The sequence below is a fragment of the Hydra vulgaris genome, chromosome 10 (genome assembly GCF_038396675.1).
Source record: "Hydra vulgaris chromosome 10, alternate assembly HydraT2T_AEP".
In the NCBI taxonomy this organism is placed as follows: domain Eukaryota; kingdom Metazoa; phylum Cnidaria; class Hydrozoa; order Anthoathecata; family Hydridae; genus Hydra; species Hydra vulgaris.
The window spans coordinates 22,224,380-22,247,598 of NC_088929.1; the positions used below are offsets into that span (position 1 = coordinate 22,224,380).

General features: G+C 29.2%; 5 protein-coding genes and 1 long non-coding RNA gene across 6 annotated transcripts; 3 read left to right on the top strand and 3 right to left on the bottom strand.

Moving 5' to 3' along the window:
* The first annotated feature begins 84 nt into the window (after positions 1–84).
* On the top strand, positions 85–1,396 carry LOC136086531 (uncharacterized). Its single transcript, XM_065808797.1, has 4 exons — positions 85–225; positions 338–520; positions 773–937; positions 1,125–1,396. Exons 2-4 carry the CDS (start codon positions 445–447, stop codon positions 1,394–1,396), a joined length of 513 nt encoding a protein of 170 aa, XP_065664869.1. The 5' UTR covers positions 85–225; positions 338–444.
* A 950-nt stretch (positions 1,397–2,346) lies between these two features.
* LOC136085847 (putative nuclease HARBI1) lies at positions 2,347–3,672 on the top strand. The gene is made up of 2 exons (XM_065807515.1): positions 2,347–2,584; positions 2,790–3,672. Exons 1-2 carry the CDS (start codon positions 2,384–2,386, stop codon positions 3,222–3,224), a joined length of 636 nt encoding a protein of 211 aa, XP_065663587.1. The 5' UTR covers positions 2,347–2,383; the 3' UTR covers positions 3,225–3,672.
* Positions 3,673–3,710: 38 nt separating this feature from the next.
* Positions 3,711–4,490, bottom strand: LOC136085848 (uncharacterized). The gene is made up of 3 exons (XM_065807516.1): positions 4,382–4,490; positions 3,851–4,152; positions 3,711–3,769 (listed from the first exon to the last, which is right to left on the bottom strand). The coding sequence occupies exons 1-3, from the start codon at positions 4,440–4,442 to the stop codon at positions 3,749–3,751; spliced, it is 384 nt and encodes a 127-aa protein (XP_065663588.1). The 5' UTR covers positions 4,443–4,490; the 3' UTR covers positions 3,711–3,748.
* Positions 4,491–7,586: 3,096 nt separating this feature from the next.
* LOC136086219 (uncharacterized) lies at positions 7,587–8,938 on the bottom strand. The gene is made up of 4 exons (XM_065808503.1): positions 8,770–8,938; positions 8,475–8,657; positions 8,036–8,200; positions 7,587–7,858 (listed from the first exon to the last, which is right to left on the bottom strand). Exons 2-4 carry the CDS (start codon positions 8,548–8,550, stop codon positions 7,587–7,589), a joined length of 513 nt encoding a protein of 170 aa, XP_065664575.1. The 5' UTR covers positions 8,551–8,657; positions 8,770–8,938.
* Positions 8,939–13,500: 4,562 nt separating this feature from the next.
* LOC136086220 (tigger transposable element-derived protein 4-like) lies at positions 13,501–14,732 on the bottom strand. Its single transcript, XM_065808504.1, has 2 exons — positions 14,511–14,732; positions 13,501–14,124 (listed from the first exon to the last, which is right to left on the bottom strand). Exons 1-2 carry the CDS (start codon positions 14,730–14,732, stop codon positions 13,501–13,503), a joined length of 846 nt encoding a protein of 281 aa, XP_065664576.1.
* Positions 14,733–20,985: 6,253 nt separating this feature from the next.
* On the top strand, positions 20,986–23,001 carry LOC136086532 (uncharacterized). Its single transcript, XR_010641397.1, has 4 exons — positions 20,986–21,073; positions 21,166–21,577; positions 22,019–22,184; positions 22,662–23,001. It is a non-coding gene; the product is annotated as an uncharacterized LOC136086532 (long non-coding RNA).
* The last annotated feature ends 218 nt before the right edge of the window (positions 23,002–23,219 follow it).

Below are 23,219 nucleotides of genomic sequence, written 5' to 3' on the forward strand. Positions count from 1 at the left end.
TATTAAATCCAATGCTGTAAACGAACAAGGGAATCCCTTTTTCAGATAAAAAATGCGTTTTTTTGAAAAAAAATTTCAGATAGATTTTTTATCTCTATTTTAGATATTTTCTTCGTGATTTTTAGCGGCCATTCTTGGAACAACGTTAGCACTTCAAAATCATTGAACATTCTCTGTTTGTGTTTTTATGTAGATATTTTACAGATAAAACTGAAAAGGATTTTGGTAATTAAACTAATTTAATTTAATTTAACTAATTTAATTTAAGTAATTAAACTAATTACTTAAAATCTGCATTTAATCGATTATTCAGTTCATTGTTGTTTTTCCTTGTTAGGTTTTTGATAGTAATTTTGGTTAAACAAATTTTTCATGTTTGACTAAAGAAAAGTATATATAGTCGACAATTATGCCATATAATACACAAATACACAACAAAATAAAATGCTGTCTAAAGAACTTAAAATGTTACTAGCAATAAAGATCAGAGAAAACAAAGAGGTTCTTCTTGGGAAGCTTAGTATGTTTTAATTAGCAAACTATTTAAATAAAAATATGTATAATTACATTATATTATATATATATATATATATATATATATATATATATATATATATATATATATATATATATATATATATATATAATATAGGTAAGCTTTTTTAGGTATGATTCTAATTATAAAATAATATATTATTATAGAATATTTAGTATTTTACTATATAAAACTACATTATACTATATATTGATTATTTATTTACTCTACTTTTAGGTCCATCTATTACTATGAGGCATAGAAATAGAATTTGGGAAGACATAATGTCACATTTAAATAGTTTAGGGGCAAAAATTGAAGATATCAACCAGCTGCGTAATAGAGAGTGGGATTATTTGCGAAGAGCTACAATGCAAAAATTTGCTAAAAGTCTAAAAACAGGTATAGTTTTGTTATATATATATTTATATGTGTGTGTGTGTGTGTGTGTGTGTGTGTGTGTGTGTGTGTGTGTGTGTGTGTGTGTGTGTGTGTGTGTGTGTGTGTGTGTGTATATACACACACATATATAATTAAATATTTTTGTATATATATAATATATACAAATATATATATACATTTTTTAAAGGTGCTGCAGGGAGACAACTAACAGAATTAGATAATGTTGTCTTAGACATTCTTGACAGGAAGTCAATAAATGTATCTGGAATCAATGTTCCTGATTTTAATATCTCTTTTTGTATGACAGATGATGCATTGTCATCCACTCCCAACCAATTTTCTACTCCTACTGCCACCCTTTCTTCATCAAGTAAAGAAGTAAACTTTACTTTGAAACAATCTTCTGATACAGCTTCTTTTATTTCATCTATGTTTGGTATATTTTTCTTTATTGGTTAAGACTAGTTGTATTATAAGATATATATATATATATATATAAAGATATATATATATATATATATATATATATATATATATATATATATATATATATATAGATATATATATATATATATATATATATATATATATACATATACATATATATATATATATATGTATGCATATATATATACATATATATATACATATATTGTATAGTTTATAGAGTTCTATTTTATTCTTATATAAATTCTATACAAATTAGTTGTTTATATTAGATGCAAGAATTGATTGTATGTTCTCCCCTAATTTAGACAATACCACTCTTGTTGGTGATAGTCGTCAGATACTTCAAGGTAATGCAATTTATAAATTGTTTTTTTTTTAAATCTCAGTTGTTTAATTTAGTTAATTGTAGGTTTTAGACTTGTAATTATATAACAGACAACATCAATTTGTGCTTAATTTTTTAAAACTAGTATTTCCAAAACCATCAAAAACTTCTTATTTTTAAAGGAATCTAAACCACCTTTCTTATTATTTTAGTTAACTGATCTTGTTTTGACACCTAGAATTAAATTTTAGATTCAATTCAAAATAAACCATCAATGGGGGCATTAAAAAATTTAAAAAGAAAACAAGCTAGAGAAAGTCTCTTGGTAGATGGAAGTTTTAAAAAATTGAAAGTAAGTGTTTTAGGGTTAGAAAAAGAAAGATTAGAAAAAGAACAAGAGTTAAGAGTTAAACTTTTGAAATTGGACGTTGCCCTCAGGCAACAGCAAATTCGAAAAGAAAAGGCTTTAACAATATATTACACAACAGCAACAAAGCTAATGCATGAGAAAATGCAACCTTCAAACCAGCAACATTTTGTAAATACAGACACGGTATTTTATTTTTTATTTTTTAAATTAATTTGTAGTAATATTTAGTATAACTTTATCATTAAAAATTTTTTAGATCATAAAGTGGCCCAATGATTGCTCCACTCTTCCACAGAAGTTCATGGAAATCGGAGGTTTTCCGTGCGTATGTGGTGTCCTGGATGGATCTCATATACTCCTTTCTAACCCTCCTCAAGCAGATGAAGATTCTCTAATCAATCGCCATCATGTCCATAGCATAAATGCAATGGCAGTATGTGGACCCGACACATCCATATTTTATGCATCGACCAACAGTCCAGGAAGGTGGCATGATGCACATGTAAGTCTGTCACTAAGTTATATTTTACAACTGTTAGTGCACTAATGCCGGCTATTCAACTAGTACGTGACACTCTTCGGAATGTTCATATTTAAAATACTATTTGAACTATTATGATTGCTAATTTTAATGTAGCTTAGACTAATATAATGTATTATAATGTAACTTACAGTAAATTTAAATATTGTGACTTTACTGCTATTAGGTTCTAAGAAATTGCAACCTATGGAACAAGTTTGAAATTGGAGAGCTTCCATTTAATGGAGCTGTAATTTTGGCTGACTCTGCGTACCCATGTCGAGAATGGTTAATTCCACCTTTTCCCGGTGATCCAGACGGAGCTCAAAAACGTTTCAACATAGCACAGAGAAAAACTAGAAACATAATTGAGCGATGTTTTGGAATTGTCAAAAACAGGTTTTATGCTTTGAAAACTGGAATTCGTTTGCATAAGGTCGAAGATGCCTCTAAGCTTATCATGTGTGGATTTGTTATCCATAACTTGTGTATTCGACATGGAGACAACGGTAATGACTTTGAAGAACGCGAAGAAGAACAAGCTGATGAAAATCTAGCTCAAGAAAATCAGAATGATAGAGCTTTGAATAGACGATCACAGCTACTTAACTACTTTACTTAAAAATATTGTTTAAAAATTCATAAACAATTTGTTCTAGAGCATAGGATCTATCAAAATTGTTTAGACATGGATCATAGATTTGTGTCTAAATTAGTTGAATTAAAATTGGAAAAAAATTTACACAATGATTTTTTAATAAATGCAAGAAATTTTTATAAAAAATTAGACCATAAAAATATATGTTTATATTTGTTTTTAAGTATGTATATTTTGTTTTTTTATAGAGCACGCTTAAAAAATAATAGGAGATTTGTTAACTTTATAGTTGTAATGCTTGTATCTATTTCACATCGCAACAGCATTGGTCTTAATGTTTGTGTGAAGTTTTACAGAATTTATTACTGTAAGGCAATGGTGATAAAAAAATGAAATAACAATAACAATTTCAGATTGGAGTTATTTTTTTATTGTTACTAAAAAAATGTAATTGGTCATGGTTATACAAGACGAATGTTTAAATATAGTATATATTTTTATACAATAATTTTCAAAATTTAACATTAAATTATGATGTAGCTTTTCTCTTAATGCAAGAGAATTTCCTCCTAAAACAAAAAAAAATTTTTAATGATAAAGTTATACTAAATATTACTACAAATTAATTTAAAAAATAAAAAATAAAATACCGTGTCTGTATTTACAAAATGTTGCTGGTTTGAAGGTTGCATTTTCTCATGCATTAGCTTTGTTGCTGTTGTGTAATATATTGTTAAAGCCTTTTCTTTTCGAATTTGCTGTTGCCTGAGGGCAACGTCCAATTTCAAAAGTTTAACTCTTAACTCTTGTTCTTTTTCTAATCTTTCTTTTTCTAACCCTAAAACACTTACTTTCAATTTTTTAAAACTTCCATCTACCAAGAGACTTTCTCTAGCTTGTTTTCTTTTTAAATTTTTTAATGCCCCCATTGATGGTTTATTTTGAATTGAATCTAAAATTTAATTCTAGGTGTCAAAACAAGATCAGTTAACTAAAATAATAAGAAAGGTGGTTTAGATTCCTTTAAAAATAAGAAGTTTTTGATGGTTTTGGAAATACTAGTTTTAAAAAATTAAGCACAAATTGATGTTGTCTGTTATATAATTACAAGTCTAAAACCTACAATTAACTAAATTAAACAACTGAGATTTAAAAAAAAAACAATTTATAAATTGCATTACCTTGAAGTATCTGACGACTATCACCAACAAGAGTGGTATTGTCTAAATTAGGGGAGAACATACAATCAATTCTTGCATCTAATATAAACAACTAATTTGTATAGAATTTATATAAGAATAAAATAGAACTCTATAAACTATACAATATATGTATATTAGGGATATGACTTTTTAATTTTTTTTCAAATAAAATGTTTCCTGTATCATAAATCGATGAACTTTTACCTAAAATCATGAAAAAAGGCCCAAATAGCTTTCTGCAACAAAAAAAGGTCACCCCCAAAATAAAAATTTGATTTACCATTTTTATACATTCATTTTTGACCGATGTTTTAATCTTAAGCTTAATTCTCAGCTTAATTCTATTTATTTCATTATTTTGTTATGAATTTATAAATATAACGCCACACGTTACCATGGCAACAAAACGGCCGTGTGCCGGCAAATACTTGGAATTGTTATGTGATGACGTCATTGTGTTACCACGGTGATATAGACGACTGTAACAGACTGTAGAAGATTATAGAACTTAGTAGAACATTCTGCAAGCTCTAAATAATTATATAAGCGAGCTGCTGTCAGAGCTCAGTGTTGATAATGTGAATAGTTCTATGAAGTACTCTGCGTGTAACTGAGCTAATAAGGAACTACTGTAGCGAACTAAAGACGCTGTAAGTGTACGAAGTATAAGTAGTTGTAGCATTATCGTTAGGATACGGACTGGATTATCGAACTGTTATCAACATTGACTGGATTATCGAACTATAATTGGATTACTATACAGTTAAAGTATTTTATTAGTTAAACGACTTTATTAAACGGATATTTACGCTCAGCTATCCGTAAAGTCGTAACAATATTATATGATGTCTCACAAGAAAAGTCATACCACAGTAACAAAGAACAAGAAGACTTGGACTAAAAATTTGGTGAGATTTCACACAGAAGAGAGGAAGCGTGGCTGTAGAAGAACATTCACTCGATGAAAAATCCAGAATACCACTTCAATTGCAGATCGTAGGAAGATACCAGTTTCTCGGAGCATATGTTAAAGGAAGAAAAGAACGAATAGACCAAATTTCTAAGGAAATTACAAAATTGTGGGACAATAAACTGAATTTTCCACGTGTGTCTGATCAAGTGATAAGAGCAAAGCTTATGAAGGTGCTGAAGGTCTATGATGAATGTGTCAAGCGTGGAAAATATGATGTTCTCAATGCATTATTTGACATCACGAAAGTGAATGGCCAGTGGTTATCCTCGGAAGATAAACGTCTATACCACCTACAAAAAGAAAGTAAAGGACAGGTGGGGTACTCAACAGGACAAGTGGCAAGTAAAGAAACCATTCACCCTTCCAAGAGAAGGAAAGTCCAGTCTGGAACAGCAATACCTTCCACATCACAAGTCCTGTCTACCACAAACAGTGGTACTGAATCTGAAAACTGCAAAAGTAAGAGTGAAGATGATGAAGACGACGACGGTGATAAAGACGATGATGAGGACACTCAGAAAAAAACTAGAAAGCACTACAAAAGTAAATTTGCTGTAAGTATGGTTACATCAAGTGGAGTTTCCACAAAGAAAGCTGCTAAAATATGCAATGTATTATCACAACAAGGTATTGATATTCCAACTCCAAGTCAATCAGCAATTTACAAGTCCATATTCAAAGAGGCAGGTAAATTAAAAAAAGAAATGATACAACAACTTAAAATGGAACAGTGGTCCTTACACTTTGACGGCAAACGAATAGATGATAAGGAATATCAGGTAGTTGTACTTCAGAATGAAAGAACTGACGTGAAACTTGATGCACTGCGTTTAAAAGATGGCAAAGCTGAAACTGTTGCTGAAAAAATTGCCAAACTTATTGATGAATACAATTTGTGGAATTCAATTAAGATGATCATTACTGATACAACAAACGTCAATACTGGGAAGAGAAATGGAGTTGTTGTGAAGTTGCAACGTATGTTTAAATTAAACGGTGTCACAATACCACAATTTATCGGTTGTCAGCATCACGTACTAGACAGGATTCTCCGTCTGGTGATGGACGAAGAATTTGGGGGTGATACCAAATCTCCAAACATTGAATACCCATTTGTGTCTGAACTGTTGAATAAGTATGATGAACTGAAGGATAAGTTTGTGAATGGAACTGTAGAAATTCTTGATAAATCAGGGTGGAGAGACGATATGAAGTTTTTGTACCATTTAACAAGAGTGTTTAGGTTCTATGAAGAACAAAGAAACTTCCCTCTGATTCACTTTCAGAACATTCCTAATATGAGCAATGCCAGATGGAACTCAAGAGCCATTCTCGCCATTCTGGCGTTCATTCTTATGCCTGAAGCGAGAAAGAATTTGGAGAAGGTTTGCAGGTTCATTTCATATGAGTGGGCAGAACATTGGTTTAGTAGTCAAAAGTACAATGACAATGACTTCAAAAATTTATCTGATGTATTGAAGCCTTACAAAAAGGCATTGCAGTCATTCAAAAATCACTGGAAGAAAGAGCCATCCGTCATCGACATACCACGAAGTAATCAGATAGCTGAACGTGCAATCAAGGTGATGCAAGACCTGTATGCTTCCTGCAGAAAGAAAGACAAACTGCAACTTCGATTCATTCTAAGTAATAAGCGCTAGACTCTTTATGAGACGTGAGCATCATGTGACCCATGTACTAAACACAGTAGGCCTATAGACACAGACAGTTATGTATATTGTTGTACTAGACGCTTTGATACTGTTAATTTTGTAATACTTGTATAATTATATATCACATAATGTTTTTTGTTATATCACAGTACATGTTGCATAAATAAATAAAATAACAACAGGAGTATGACTCTTACAACATCTTCAGCCTTTAATATTCATTTACTGTGCAAAAGTGTACCTATTGAAAATTCGATTTTTTGGTTTTGGGGTGACCTTTTTTCAAAATATGTCAAAATGAAACATCTATTCGTTCTTTTTATATAAAAGTTCATTGAATTACGATACAGGCCTAGTAGGTTGCAAAAAAGTCATATCCCTAATGTATATATATATGTATATATATATGCATACATATATCTATATATATATGTATATGTATATATATATATATATATATATATATATATATATATATATCTATATATATATATATATATCTATATATATATATATATATCTTATAATACAACTAGTCTTAACCAATAAAGAAAAATATACCAAACATAGATGAAATAAAAGAAGCTGTATCAGAAGATTGTTTCAAAGTAAAGTTTACTTCTTTACTTGATGAAGAAAGGGTGGCAGTAGGAGTAGAAAATTGGTTGGGAGTGGATGACAATGCATCATCTGTCATACAAAAAGAGATATTAAAATCAGGAACATTGATTCCAGATACATTTATTGACTTCCTGTCAAGAATGTCTAAGACAACATTATCTAATTCTGTTAGTTGTCTCCCTGCAGCACCTTTAAAAAATGTATATATATATTTGTATATATTATATATATACAAAAATATTTAATTATATATGTGTGTGTATATACACACACACACACACACACACACACACACACACACACACACACACACACACACACACACACACACACACACATATAAATATATATATAACAAAACTATACCTGTTTTTAGACTTTTAGCAAATTTTTGCATTGTAGCTCTTCGCAAATAATCCCACTCTCTATTACGCAGCTGGTTGATATCTTCAATTTTTGCCCCTAAACTATTTAAATGTGACATTATGTCTTCCCAAATTCTATTTCTATGCCTCATAGTAATAGATGGACCTAAAAGTAGAGTAAATAAATAATCAATATATAGTATAATGTAGTTTTATATAGTAAAATACTAAATATTCTATAATAATATATTATTTTATAATTAGAATCATACCTAAAAAAGCTTACCTATATTATATATATATATATATATATATATTATATATATATATATATATATATATATATATATATATATATATATATATATATATATATATATATATATATATAATGTAATTATACATATTTTTATTTAAATAGTTTGCTAATTAAAACATACTAAGCTTCCCAAGAAGAACCTCTTTGTTTTCTCTGATCTTTATTGCTAGTAACATTTTAAGTTCTTTAGACAGCATTTTATTTTGTTGTGTATTTGTGTATTAAATGGCTTAATTGTCGACTATATATACTTTTCTTTAGTCAAACATGAAAAATTTGTTTAACCAAAATTACTATCAAAAACCTAACAAGGAAAAACAACAAGGAACTGAATAATCGATTAAATGCAGATTTTAAGTAATTAGTTTAATTACTTAAATTAAATTAGTTAAATTAAATTAAATTAGTTTAATTACCAAAATCCTTTTCAGTTTTATCTGTAAAATATCTACATAAAAACACAAACAGAGAATGTTCAATGATTTTGAAGTGCTAACGTTGTTCCAAGAATGGCCGCTAAAAATCACGAAGAAAATATCTAAAATAGAGATAAAAAATCTATCTGAAATTTTTTTTCGAAAAAACGCATTTTTTATCTGAAAAAGAGATTCCCTTGTTCGTTTATAGCATTGGATTTAATAGCGAAGTTTTTATCTCAAAAACGATATTTTTTGAATGTTTATAGCAATGGACTTTTTTTTTCTTCGCTTTTTAAGGTAAAAACTTCGTGTTTTACGGAAAAAACTTCGTTTTTTATGTTTATAGCATTGGCCCCTGGTCTTGAAAAGCTATTATTTAAATTTTATTTCTAAGCTGATCTTGAATATTAAAAAAATGTTGTCATGCGATCAAACCTAGTGCAAGACAAACTTTAAAAGTGACGTATTATGAAGATTTGTTTTTACAGGCGATTCGCTTGATTATATAATTTAATTTAATTTATAAATTAATAATGATAAACACACAATATTATATGTAATATATGATACTGATATATTACATATAATATGCTGATACATTATATATAATATAACAATAACAAATGGCTGCTTTGCAGCAGCCATTTGACATTGGTGACTTTAAAATTAAAATTTTTTCCTTTTTTCAATTTTTTTTTACTTAGCTGGATAGATTTGTCAGAGCTGGTTACGTTTGCTTTCAACTGGATATGCCAAAAGATACTTAAAATTATATAATTCTAATGTCTGTTTTAAAAACCAGAATGCCAAATGAAGAATCCTTTTTGCGAGACTGGCTTGTATTTAGCCCAGCAAAGACAGCAGTATTTTGTTTTCTAATTCAATTATTTTCATCTGTAAATCAAGTTTCACATTTTCACATTTTGTGAATCGCTAAATCCTTAACGAAGCAGCTACCTGGAGAAAAACTATAGAACAAGTCTTGGATGTGATACTGTTTCTTTGTGAACGTAAATTGGCTTTTTGTGGAAAATCTGACCTTATTGGAAATTCTCTAATGGAAATTTCTTAGAATTGCTAAAACTAATTTCACATTATGACCAATTCTCAAAAGACATGTGATGAAAGTTAAACAATCATGGGACAAGGGTTAATGGTTTCAGGTGCATTGCACCAGTCATTGTTTTCAAAATGAGTTTATTGGTCTTTTTGCAGCTGAGGTTCGCAGGCGAATCGTATAAGAATGCAAGTCTGAGAAGTATTTTTCAATTATGGTTGATCCCACTCCTGATGTAACTCTTACTAAACATACTACGTTTATCATTCGATATGTACATTAAGAAGAACCTGGAAAATTTTTAATTGAAGAACGGTTTTTTATCTTTGCAGATTGTCCAAAGAAGAATGGATCTGATTGTGCAGGATTATTTCTGGAAATTTAGAAAACTTTAGAAATTTATTTTGAAAACTGTTGTGCCAAGATTATGAAAATAGAGCTAACATGTCAAAGGTGTTCAAGCAATTCTACAAATAAAGAACTAATTGTCTATATTATCAACCTGTGGTTTTCATTAATTGATTTTGTTTGAACAGAATGCTGCCTCAAGCTGTACAGATGCTAAAGCTTTCTTTGGAACTGTTCAAAATGTGTATAAAACTTTCTTTGCTAGTCCACAACGCAGGGAAATACTGGAAAGAGTCTCCATGGTGTATCTTTTACAGGCAATCTGGAACATGATGGACTAAAAGAATTAACGTAATTCGCCTTTTCTCTAATCAATTGAGTTAAATTATTAAATCTTTAGAAAAAGTTCAGAGCTTGTATTTATTCGCCTAAAACAAAAACTGAGATTGGAGGTGCCCTGAAATTATTGAGCTCTTTCAAATGTGTTCTCATGTCTGGAGTTTTGACGAAAATCCTCACATTGATTAATTGCTGAAACTAGGTCATTCAGGCAAAAAAGGCAACTATTCATATGAGGTGATATTCAGGTGAATAATTTTAAAGCACTGATAAGATAATTGATCAGATAATAATTGATCAGATAGATTTAAGGTGACTACCTTAAATCTATTTTGGAGGAATGGCCAACAGTTTTGAAGAGACTTTTTTTTTTTCGGAGGAGGGGGGGGGATGGGCCCCCAAATTGAAGGATGCTTAGGGCCCCTAAAATCTGTGCACGGCCCTGTATATACGGCCCTCTTAGATGAAAAATTGTCATGGAAATTTCATATTAAATATATTGAAGGTAAGATCTCAAAAAATATTGCCATGTTATACCGAACAAAACCTTTTCTTAATAACTAGTCTTTAAAAAATTTATATTTTTCGTTTATACACAGTTATCTTTCATACTGTATTATTTCCTGGGGTAGCACTAATCACACTAAACTCAAAAAAATTTATAGTAAACAAAAACATGCTTGCAGGATAGTATTTGGGGCAAATAGAAAAACACAATACGAACCTCTCTTACGTCAGCTTGGAGCTTTAAATATTTATAAGCTTTAAATATTTAAATATTTATATTCATCAAGTAATGTTATTTATGTTTAAAGCAAAATTTGGGTTTTCTCCAGTAACATTTCAATCCTACTTTAATGAAATCTCCCATAAATATCCAACCAAATTTTCAGTGAATAACTTTGTGGTTCCCATAAACCTTCTTAAATTAAGATCGTACCAAATTCAATATCGGGGACCTTTAGTTTGGAAAAAATTTCTTCCAATCTTTTGTAAAAAACAAAACTTCGTTTTAAACTGCACTTTGCAAAGTTTTAAGGATGATTCAAAACGGTATTTACTGAACATGGAATTCGATATATTAGATTTCAAATACCTTTTTTGAAAACAATTTAAAGGTTTGGACTGAATCGCTTGAAAATAAATTAAATCTTTATCACTTTCTTTAGCTTTTATTAAAATGGTTTCTAACCATTAGTATAAAAGATAACAAAAATAAAATTGTCTTTTTCGTTCATATTTTTGATGATATTAAATAATCAGCCCAAATACTTATGTTTACATATATTGCTTTTTTTTTTAATTAAACAACGCATTTTTTTTTTGTGTTTTTACAACTTTCATGATTTTCTGTCGTTTTAACTTTTTTATTTTTAAAATTATTCCGCTGGAAGATTGTTAGCAACAAATTATTTTATTGCTGAAGTATTTGATTTGTTTTTGTTTTTGTATTTATACTGTCTTTTTGTCTTTTATCATTTATTGTGCATGTAAATTTTTGTGTGACGGGCCAGGATTTTTCTTTTATTGTAATTTTTTTTTTGTAATATTTATCAACGGCAAAATAAATAAATAATAAAAAAAAAAAAAAAAAACTAATACCAAAACATATTTTTTTGTTACCTTCGTTATTAATTGTAGCTTGGTAAACAATATTGTTGAACAAACATTGTTCGTTTAATGGACAAATTGATTTATTTACACAGTTGCATTGCTTGGTTTCTATTTGCTTGTTGTTGTGCAATATTTTAAGATTGTGTGAGTTGATTATTGATTTCAGGTTAGGCATGCAGCTGTAACTAATCTTGATAGAATTTCGATTAAATATTTTATGAAGCTTGTGGCCTGGTGGAAAATGAAAATCAACAAGGTAACAAAAAAGTATATTTTGGTATTAGTCACACACCATTTAAATTAAGATACGCTAATCTTCTAAAATCCTTTGTTTCAGTTAAATACAGAAACGACACTGAACTTTCAAAGGAAGTATGGAGCTTGAAAGCTATCAAAACATAAAGCCTATCTTAACGTGGAGAATAATTAAACGTTGCAGACCCTATAATCTTACAACAAAAATATGCCACCTCTGTCTCTATGAAAAATATGTAATTTTATCACATAGTGGAACAAATTTACTAAACAAAAAGAATGAAATTGTATCCCAGTGTCGACATTCAAAGAAATTCTTGCTCTCTTTATTTGACACAGGAGACTAGTAAACTATAACGGCTTCTTGTTTTGTTTTTACTCAGATTTTGTTTATCACGTCTGAATCCGTTCTACGGTATTTAATTTTAAGTTTTTTAAACGGTTTTTTGACGTTTTTTGTTTGTATTCACGGCGGATGATTGCCTTCGGGCATGAAACTTTAAGTCCCGCTATTTAGTTGTTTTTATTCATTTAATTACATAAAGTATATATATATATATATATATATATATATATATATATATATATATATATATATATATATATATATATATATATATATATATATATATATATATATATATATATATATATATATTAAAGAAAAACACGATATTTTTTAACTTGGAGATGTTTTGTAGTTAACATACTACATTTTCAAAAGATAAAATTACAATTAAAAACTTTGGATTTATATCCAGATATCTGTTAATATTTTTCTGTAATGTCTTCAAACTTTGATTTTATATTTATATAAAATCAAAGTTTGAAGACATTACAGAGAAATATTAACAGACAAATAGAATTGTTACAAACTAATAAAAATTACAGTAGAATCCCCTTAACTCGGAATTTGAAGGGGTATATAATTTTTGTCCGACTTAGCGAATGTCCGAATTAAGCAAAGCTCTCGTTAAGTCGGACTTTTTGAAAATGTCCGACTTATTGAGATTTCAAGACTAATCGAATGTTCCTCGATATATAAATATTATGTACATTTATATTGAACAATATAATCTTATGTGAAATATATATTTTTGTATAAATAATATATGCTATAAACGAAAAAAGTCCAAAATTGATGTTAGTTTCAGTGACTCGCACAATTCTTTTTCAAACAGCTTTGAAGCATTCAAAGCTACTCTTCCAATTTCACCACTCTGAGTAAACATCGAAAAGTTAACAAGGGTATCAATTGCTTTACGAACTTCTTCAGTCGTTGGCTTTGTCACTGTTTTATCCGACATTTCGTTTCCTTCTTCTTCTTGAGTTTCTTCTTCAATTACCTCAACGATATCTTGAACAATATCTTCATCTGTCATCACTCCTCCCATAACCGAAACGTCATCATCAATTGTTAACATATCTTCGTAAGTAAAATCTTCCTGAACAAAATCCTTATCACGCTGACGTAACTGATCAATTGAATTTTTTAATGCAGGGAAGTAGTCTTCATCTTTGTCTGATACTTCTATTCCTTCCTTAAATCCTGCTTTGTGGAAGCAGTTAATGATAAAACTTTCTGAAACTTCATTCCAAGAATAAACAAGAATTTTCATAGCTTCAAGTATGGAGATAGAAGGCATTTGTTTTCCGTTATCAATTGCATTTATGACTTTGTTAACTAAATTAGTTCGGTACTTACACTTCAACGATCGAATGACTCCTTGATCCATCGGCTGCAAACATAAAGTTGTGTTTGGGGGAAAAAAGTAGAGTGTGACCGATTTAAGATTCTCAATATTCGGATGGGCGGTGCAATTATCAATAACCAATGCTACCTTACGGCCTTCTAATGCAAACTTTCTGTCGTTTTCCCTAACTCACTCTTCAAATAGTTCAGAGGTCATCCAGCTCTTTTTTTGCGCACGGTAACATGGAGTGTTTCTAATTCCTTTAAAGCAACGGCGTTTGTTTGATTTCCCAATAACAAACATCGGAAGTTTTTCTGTACACATGTTAGCTGCAGCAAGCCCAGTTAGTCGTATCTTGTAATTCTTACCTCCACTACATTTCTCACCTTTAAAATGCGTACTTTTTTTTGGAAGTGCTTTATAAAACAAACCGAACTCATCTGCATTGAATCACACGAGTTATAACGAGACAATATTGTCGACAAAGTTGTTTCCCTCCAAGGAACGGTCATTTCATTAGTAACATCTTGCTTTGGAATCCCATATTTGTTTGATAAAGATACAGATGGTTCTCCGTTGTCAAGTTCTTTTAGTATTTTGTATTTTTCTGTTAAAGTTCCACTTGATAGCTTTCTTTTAGCAATCTTCGACATTTTTAGGAGAGAAACCTTGAACAAAGTATAACCGATTCGAAGATATCAGTGAAAATGTTTAGTTTGTTATATTATGGTTGACGCTAAAAAAAGTAATTTTCGAACGTTCTAAGTTTAGAATTTTAAGTGACATTTTTAAATTTTTAATCTAATAGTTATTAACAAATAGAATTTGTTTTTGTTAGAAGCAGTATCCAAAATTTTAAAACAATTATAGTTACTTCGATTTTTACAATTAACAGATGAAATTAAATGCTTAGAAACATTAGATTGTTTGTCACTTGTAAGATGCTCATGAATTCTTGTTGTTAAGTGTCTGGAGGTTTGTCCAGTATAACTGGCATTACATCCAGCACAAGAAAATTTGTAAACAACATTGGATTTGAGCAGCTTAGGAAGTGGATCTTTTATACATAAACTGTTTTTTAATTTGTTAGTAGTGAAAATTAAATTAAATATAACATTTTTGCAATATTTGTTAATGATTTTATTAACTTTAGATTTAGTAAAATTTGAGTAAAATCCTATAAATGGAAGCTTATAATATCTTATATTATGGTTATCAATACTATTTATCACAGATGGATTGAACTTTTTATCAACAAATAATTTAATTTCAGTGTCAATAATTTTAGGTGGATATAGGTTATTTTTTAAAACATTAGATAGATTTTTATGTCCTTATCAAATCCTAGCCATGTGTTGTTGATTTTATACGTTCTATCAATTAAACAACGTATAAGACTAATTTTATAACTATAGGGAACAAAACAGGAAAATTTTTGTAAAAGACATAAAAATATGTTTTTTGTGCAGCCGTGGCGTAGTGGTTAGAGCGCTTGTTTATAAGCAGGAGATTCAGACTAAGGAAGGAGGCGTGAACTTCCTGGTCTTCTTGGGGCACCTAAGTAACAAAAACAAAAAACAGACTCATTGATAAGAACCTTCAAAAAATGCAATATTATTTAAAAAATTGGCGCTAAAGGAGAACCCATGGCAACGCCATCTAATTGATCGTAGTATTTCCCGTTAAATAAGAAATGAGAACCAGATGTTGAAATTTGAAGTAATTTTTTGAACTAAGCTTTAGAAAAATATTTAAAACACGTTTTATCTTTAAAGTATAAATCAGTAGCTATATTTATAGTTTCATTAAGTGGAATATTAGTAAATAAGCCTTCAACATCATAAGAAACTATATATTTGTTAGTTATATCAACTTGTTTTAATTCCTCAACAAAAGAAAAAGAGTCACAGGTGGAATAAAATTTAGGTATATAAGGAGATAATAAATCAGAAGATATTTGGCAAGTTTATAATTATATGCCCCGATTGTTGAAATAATTGGTCTAAAAGGTGGTAGAGAAGAATCTTTACTGAGTTTGTGCATCTTAGGTAAAGCATAAGTTCTTGCTGTTTGTGAACCAACAGGGTAAATTTTATTGTAAACATCATTTTCAAAACAATTATGTTTTTTAAGTTTCCTAAGATACCCTTGTATAGATTGTTCTCTTTTAATAGTTGGATCGTCTTTTAACTCCTTCAATTTAGTTGTATATGCATTTAATGTGTATGTATACATATACATATATGCATATATATATATATATATATATATATATATATATATATATACATATCTATATATGCATATATGTATATATGTATATGTATACATATATATATGCATATATGTATATATGTATATGTATACATGTATATATATATATATATATATATATATATATATATATATATATATATATATATATATATATATATATCAGGGTTGTAGGAACAAAAAATATATTGGGGGGGCAGTACTACCCTAAAATAGATTTTCAAGGACCTTTTTTTTTTTTAAGTCATTTTTTCAGTCGAATTCTTCAAAATTATTTATTTGAAAAATTATTGTGGGGGAAAATGCCCCTGCTGCCCGCACGGTTGCTACAGGCCTGTATATATATATATATATATATATATATATATATATATATATATATATATATATATATATATATATATATATATATATATATATATATATATATATATATATGTATGTATATATATGATATATATATATATATATATATATATATATATATATATATATATATATATATATATAATTTGATTGAAATATCCTCTTGGGTTGTTATTCTTTCTGGACAAGAATTGTTGCATCAACCCTTGGATGGATATTTAATGTCTATTGGACAACTTTTAGTTACTTTACGTAGTATAGCAATAAAATAATATTACATTTGTATGCATTTCAATTGTTAGTTTACCTGATTAAAACTCAACAAAATTTTATTTTTAGATTTTCACTGATTTCGACTAAAAGTGTTTTATCTGATTTTCATATAATATAAATTGGTTTATACAAGAATTGGTACAATATAACACATTGTACTAATTCTTGATCTATTTTATGATAAAAATATAATAGCATAGCAGAAATATAAAAATGTACCTTGATATATATACTTAGTAATGTCAAACGTATCAAAATGTTAAACATTTTTTCATGTTTTTCAAACCTTTCATTTCAATATAAACATGGTGAACATTCATTCCGTAAGGTTTTTTTTCTAATATTATAATATTGTTATACAGGAGAAGATATTGATGGTTTGGTTATCAACAATATAGACAATTTCATGTTAAAGGAACTAATTCCTCCAGGTAAAGACAGAATCGCTTTTAAGAACGAATTAGCATCAAAGAATGTTATATGTGTAAGATCTTCATCACCTACTCTTTAGTGCCTAATAGAAGGGGGAGGGGGGGGGGTTGGAATAAGCGGGGGGGGGGTTGGAAATATTACTAAAACTTAATAAGCAGGGGGGCTGGTATGAGGGGGGGGGGGGGGTTGGAAAATTTCGAGTTTTTTTAAATACTTAAAGCAAGCTAAGTAATGTTTTTGTTAATTATTAACATATGTATTAGTGTCTGAAAACAAGTAAATATATAATAGAGAAGTACTAAAGTCCAAAGAAGAAATATCAACAGAAGTCCAGTTCAAATAAGTTTCTCTCTTTACATATTTTGTAAAATGTCAAATATGTTACCCTCGTCCTCTTTCTCAACATCGGTGTTATCATGAGCCTCTTTTATTCGTTTCTTGACGCTTTTTCGAAACTCGAAAAAGCTGATTTCATTTTTTTTAGATGTGGCTTGAAAATAATACTAGTTTCATTTTCCTCAAACACCTTCTGCAGTGCATCTAAAAACGTTGCGTCCTTATTAATCAATGGATCATCTGAAACATTTGTCAGTGATGGAATGGTATTGGAAGGATTGGCTGTAGCTTCAACCGTCACAGTTAGTGTTAAATCAGGCTGTGTTTCAACATTGTTCTGTTCGCTATCACTTCCACTTTCGTCACTTGTGCCATCAGTTTTATTTCCATTTTCGTCTTCTAATAAGTAACGATCGTCCTCGATATAATCCAACAATTCCAAACCCTCGTGGTTTCTCCAAAAATCTTTCGGTGGAATCAGGTTCTTGATAACCGACTGCAGGTTTACTGACACAGGTGATTCTGTTAGCTTCTTTCGAAATGTCTGCATGTCACTGCCGATCAGCGCAAACAGTTTGTCTGAGACCAGGTGATCTTCCGATCCATCCAATGAACTGGTAACGAACAGTTTTTTGAATACCTCAGCAAAGTCATCTGGAACGTCTCTCCAAGCAGACAAAAGCATTTTGACCATATCTTCGCGTTTCGGTGAAGGGACTTTGTTTTTATCCACTTCCAGCATTTTCAACATCAAATCCATTTCTTCGTGTCTGTATAATGCCTTAAGACGGCGATGTAGATCGGTATCATTTGCTTGAATGAAACCAGTGATACCTCCGGCCATCACAATTAAATGTAGCCGCGTTGATAAAGAGCTTTTCTAACTTCTGGCATTGGGTGGACAGCGTAATCATCCAGGGCGTAAATTGCAAAATTCTTTTGTGTGAAGGGATTAAAACGATTCGGGAGATTATTTATCGTTTTGCTCTAATCGATAAGATCCACTTGGGGACCACTGGTAATTGACATTATCAACTTCTACCTTTGCTATAACTCCTTTACCTTTGAAGACGAATTCAGGCTGCAATTTAATGTTTGAAACGCTTGAAACCTGTGTGAATACAATAACGCGCTCCCTGGAAAGATTATGATTTTCCTTAACAAATGTCACTTCACCTTTAAACGACATTGTCTTCTCCTGTGAACTTTCATTTCTGTGGAGGGGCATTTGGTCTCCATTTATAATAGGAGGATCAACCCCATATTTCTCGATTAAGAACTTTCGAACTGCCCAGACATTTTGGAGATAATCACGAAGTCTTATCAGAAGATCTTCTTTCTTGATTGAATAGCGTTTGTTTGGCTTTCTTAAGCTGACTCCGTATTCATTTTCCCAGGATTTAATCCATTTATTACTAAATTTGAGTTTCTCTTGTTCAGGAACTGAGTTTTGAATGAGCCATTTGCCATAAAGTTGCTGTGCTTTCAGCTTGAACAAACGTCGCAGCAAACATCCCTTCAACGATTCTCTCACGTCTTCGAACCAGTGAAATAATGCTTACTTCTTACTTCTGGGGCCTTCACTTTACGACCAGCACCAGCTCCTCGCGATTTTTTCGGTGGACAAGAGGAAGGATCTTGCAAACGCTCTAGGTCGTTGTATGAACGGGATGCAAGTTTAACTGTTTTTACGAATTCAGGGTCGTCACCTTTTGCATCAACCAAATCAGTATAAAAGAATCGGACAGACTTTGCAACATATCCAGTTGTCGGTTTTATTGGCACGTGTCGTTTTCTTTTTGCATCGTATTTCGTCTTTCCTTTGTTTTTTATCACTTCGGCATCGTACTCTTCTTTGAACTTTTCCACAATTTTTTCAAGCTCCATTTTTTCTACGTTACTATATTGGCTTCTTTCTGTCCTTTTAAAAATTCTTTTCGTAATCACCATTTCGTTCTTACACTCTGATATTACAACGTATTCAAGTAAATAAGTACTGTAAATGATATGACGTGACGATAGAAAGAAGAAAATTTCTTTTTTAATGAATAATGACGTAACGATAGAAAGAAGAAAATAGAACGTTCTTTTTTTTAAAACAAAGTTTTTTGAATGAATGATATTATGTAACGTAAGTAAGTAGTGAAAAAGAAAATTTCTATAAAAAGTTGTCTTGTCTTGGATGGAATTTTTTCTAAAATTTAATAGCCGGGGGGTTGGAATAAGAATGTCCTGGGTGGAAAATTTTTGAAAAACTAATTAGCGGGGGGGGGGGGGGGAAGTCTATTAGGCACCAAAGAGTACATTAAACTCTTGTAATGTAAGTTTTACAATGTCACCTGTTTGTGACATTAATGAGGCACCAACCATTTCTGAATCTTAGTAAGTTATGTTTTGTTTATTTGTAAACATTTATAACTTTATTTATTTTCCCTTAAATGTTATCTTATTTAAAATGTTATATTATTAAACGTAAAAAAAAAATTAAATTGATGCAATATATTTAGCCAAGATTTTGTGTGTGCACACATACTTGTACACTATTAGGGCTCTATATCATAAAAAGTTTGTGCATAATTGAAGACTTTAGTGCTGAAGTATTTAAGTCACAAAAAAAAAGTTGAGAGAAAACATTGTAATCGTTTTTTTGGATAGTCTTTTTGTTTTTAAAAATTAAATTTATGGACAAAATCAATAAATAAAAATCAGTAAATATAATATTTAAATAACTAATAAATGAATTATAACTCAATTAAACTTTTATGAATTCAAAAAAAAAAGAACATATAACAATATTGATTGAAATATATTTTCTTTCAACTTTTTTTGTGTGACTTTTAGCTCTTAGGTCTTCAATTTAATGTCTTGAACTTTATTTTTGGTATTCCGTCAGATAAACTGACATTGCCCCCTCTTCTCCTTGCTGCTGTGGAAATAAAGCAAATTAACTTTAGTCTTCCAAAAATATCAAAACTGAAGGAGTATATTATGGATTTTCTTTTTGATATCATGAAGCAACAGTATAGGTTGCCAGTATTTTGATTACTGTTTAAATTATAAGTTAAAATAGTATAATTTTCAAATTTTGAAAGTAAGCATTATTTATCATCAGTATCAGAGTTGGAGAAATGTTGCTATTTTATATTTCTTAACATATCTCTTCAATAATAATAAAAATTGAAATGAAATATTTTATTGCTTTTCACCAAAGTGAATACTTTATAGATTTCCAAGTACAAGTAACTTTTATGAAAAAGCAAATGAGCTTTTCCTAAGGTATCCTTCTCTAAAACCTCATCATTGCAATGGCTCTGTGAGTATTTAATTGTATAATTAAAACTAATAATATCAATGATGTTACAAAATTACATAGCTAAAGAAGTTTTTCTTTTATTTTATTGTCAGAAACTTCTTGTGCATTTGTTGAAGGCAAAATTTAAGCGAGCTAGACGCCCTCTTCTAAATGATGAGCAAGTTGCACAGTTTAAGATAAAGTAGAATTAATTCTGGTCATAAGCGTAACTCTGATTTGCTGAATGAGTCTACTAATCTGTACTCAGCAAAACGTCACTGCCATCATTCAAGTGATAAGATAAGCATGATTTTGCAGCATATATAATACATGTTTATATGAAAAAATTACTTACCATGTTTTAATTATTATATTATAGAATGTGGATGATGGTATAGCTCAAGATGTTATAAAAAGCATGGTTGATGAGTGTCAAAAACTGTGACCTGATAAAAGAATTTTTGGCTCACCAGATTGTCTTTGGATGTCCTTAATAAATTCCCAGCACTTTACTATGAAAAAGTTGTAAGTGGTTTATTATTTGTTTTATATCTCTATTGCTCTGTTAATGTTGTCTTAAAACCGCAACGTTCATGATATGAGCAATAATTATCCCATTTAACGCAAATCCTGAAATAACAAATTTCATTTGTTATATAACTTTTATAAAGAAATATCATTTAAATAAACATAAATTATATATAAAATACATAACAAAATTAAAATTATAATAAAACTAAATAAGACTATTAGTTGGATTTTTTTTCCTTCCTTGGCGTGGCAAAATCAAGATTAATATTTCTGTATTAATTCAATTTTTTATTAGTCTGTGCTTTTATTCATGATGCTCTGGGGTACCGCTTTCCAAATTTTTATAGAATTGCCCCTGCAATGTTAGGGTGGGAGAAAATATTTTTTTCTTTATATAGCAGCTTTGTGATGTCATTTTCTTTGTTTTAATTTTAGTTTTTTGCAGCAGCAAGAGCTATTACAAATAAAGATATTGATAATAACTGCTTGTTAATTTTGGGTAGAATGAAGGAGGGAATAAAGAAGTTGATAGATTTAAAATAACCTATGTTAGCTAGATGGAAAATATTGTGCAATGAGGTACTGGATGAGATTAGTGATGGTAATAATTGTTAATTTAACATTAAAATTATTTAATAGTAACTCAAATTTTGTATTTTGTTTTTCTATTTTTTTGTTTTTCTATTTTATGAAAAACCTTCGTGTATTAATTCTTCCAAGCATTTTTTTGTTGCATTTAAATGATTGTATATCATTATTATCTAAATCGTTTTAATATTTATTTATTTGAATAAAAAATGATAGAAAAATTCAGTTCACTTTTTATTAAAAACTCAAACAATTAAAGTCAACTTTTTTATTTTATATACATTTTAATAATTTTAACATTTATATTTTTTTATTCTAAATATTTGCATATATATATATATATATATATATATATATATATATATATATATATATATATATATATATATATATATATATATATATATATATATATATATATATATATTATTAAATAAAGTTAACTAATGCAATTTTCAATATTTGTTAATATTATGCTTCTCTTTATTAGGATTCAATTTATCCTACCCCAGCTCTGAAAATTGAGGGAGATGCTATAAATCCAACACGAATAAGTCTTGTAGTTGACGGGGTGACAGTAAGCAATTCTGTTCCTGATATAACTTGTAGCTTGGGTCTTGTCATCTGTTCATATTAGATTTTTTATATTGCATATCCAAAGAAACTCCAAAAAACCTTGTCTTTTCTAGAACATTACGTTTTCGAACGAAATAGTAAACTTCCTGGCAACATTCAAAACATTGCTAGTTGTATGAACTTGTAATATAAATTATAAAACTCAATAATATACTAATGTTATTAATTTGTTTCAAAATCTTTTTTTAAATCAAGTTTATTTTTTGAACTCGCTTACAAACTTTTAGTTGTTTTTATAGAGAATTTTTCTTTTTCAAATGATATAGTAGTATATTAATATGTTCCATAGTACATAAATATTTCTATACAGAATACGATTTATATATAACACCATTTATTTATATAATGTATATAAACTATATATAATCATAATAACGTATATAAATGTATATAACATATCAAAAATTAATAA

Excerpts from the sequence above, each read along its gene's own strand:
- LOC136085847 (XM_065807515.1), top strand. The coding sequence starts at position 2,384 with ATGGAAATCGGAGGTTTTCCGTGCGTATGTGGTGTCCTGGATGGATCT. Across the intron at positions 2,585-2,789 it reads GAAGGTGGCATGATGCACAT|GTTCTAAGAAATTGCAACCT; the intron begins GTAAGTCTGTCA and ends TACTGCTATTAG.
- LOC136086220 (XM_065808504.1), bottom strand. The coding sequence starts at position 14,732 with ATGTCGAAGATTGCTAAAAGAAAGCTATCAAGTGGAACTTTAACAGAA. Across the intron at positions 14,125-14,510 it reads ATTCAATGCAGATGAGTTCG|CCGATGGATCAAGGAGTCAT; the intron begins GTTTGTTTTATA and ends TTATGTTTGCAG.
- LOC136086219 (XM_065808503.1), bottom strand. The coding sequence starts at position 8,550 with ATGCTGTCTAAAGAACTTAAAATGTTACTAGCAATAAAGATCAGAGAA. Across the intron at positions 8,201-8,474 it reads GGTTCTTCTTGGGAAGCTTA|GTCCATCTATTACTATGAGG; the intron begins GTATGTTTTAAT and ends CTCTACTTTTAG. Across the intron at positions 7,859-8,035 it reads TGCTAAAAGTCTAAAAACAG|GTGCTGCAGGGAGACAACTA; the intron begins GTATAGTTTTGT and ends CATTTTTTAAAG.
- LOC136086531 (XM_065808797.1), top strand. The coding sequence starts at position 445 with ATGCTGTCTAAAGAACTTAAAATGTTACTAGCAATAAAGATCAGAGAA. Across the intron at positions 521-772 it reads GGTTCTTCTTGGGAAGCTTA|GTCCATCTATTACTATGAGG; the intron begins GTATGTTTTAAT and ends CTCTACTTTTAG. Across the intron at positions 938-1,124 it reads TGCTAAAAGTCTAAAAACAG|GTGCTGCAGGGAGACAACTA; the intron begins GTATAGTTTTGT and ends CATTTTTTAAAG.
- LOC136085848 (XM_065807516.1), bottom strand. The coding sequence starts at position 4,442 with ATGTTCTCCCCTAATTTAGACAATACCACTCTTGTTGGTGATAGTCGT. Across the intron at positions 4,153-4,381 it reads TAGTCGTCAGATACTTCAAG|ATTCAATTCAAAATAAACCA; the intron begins GTAATGCAATTT and ends ATTAAATTTTAG. Across the intron at positions 3,770-3,850 it reads ATTTTGTAAATACAGACACG|GAGGAAATTCTCTTGCATTA; the intron begins GTATTTTATTTT and ends TTTTTGTTTTAG.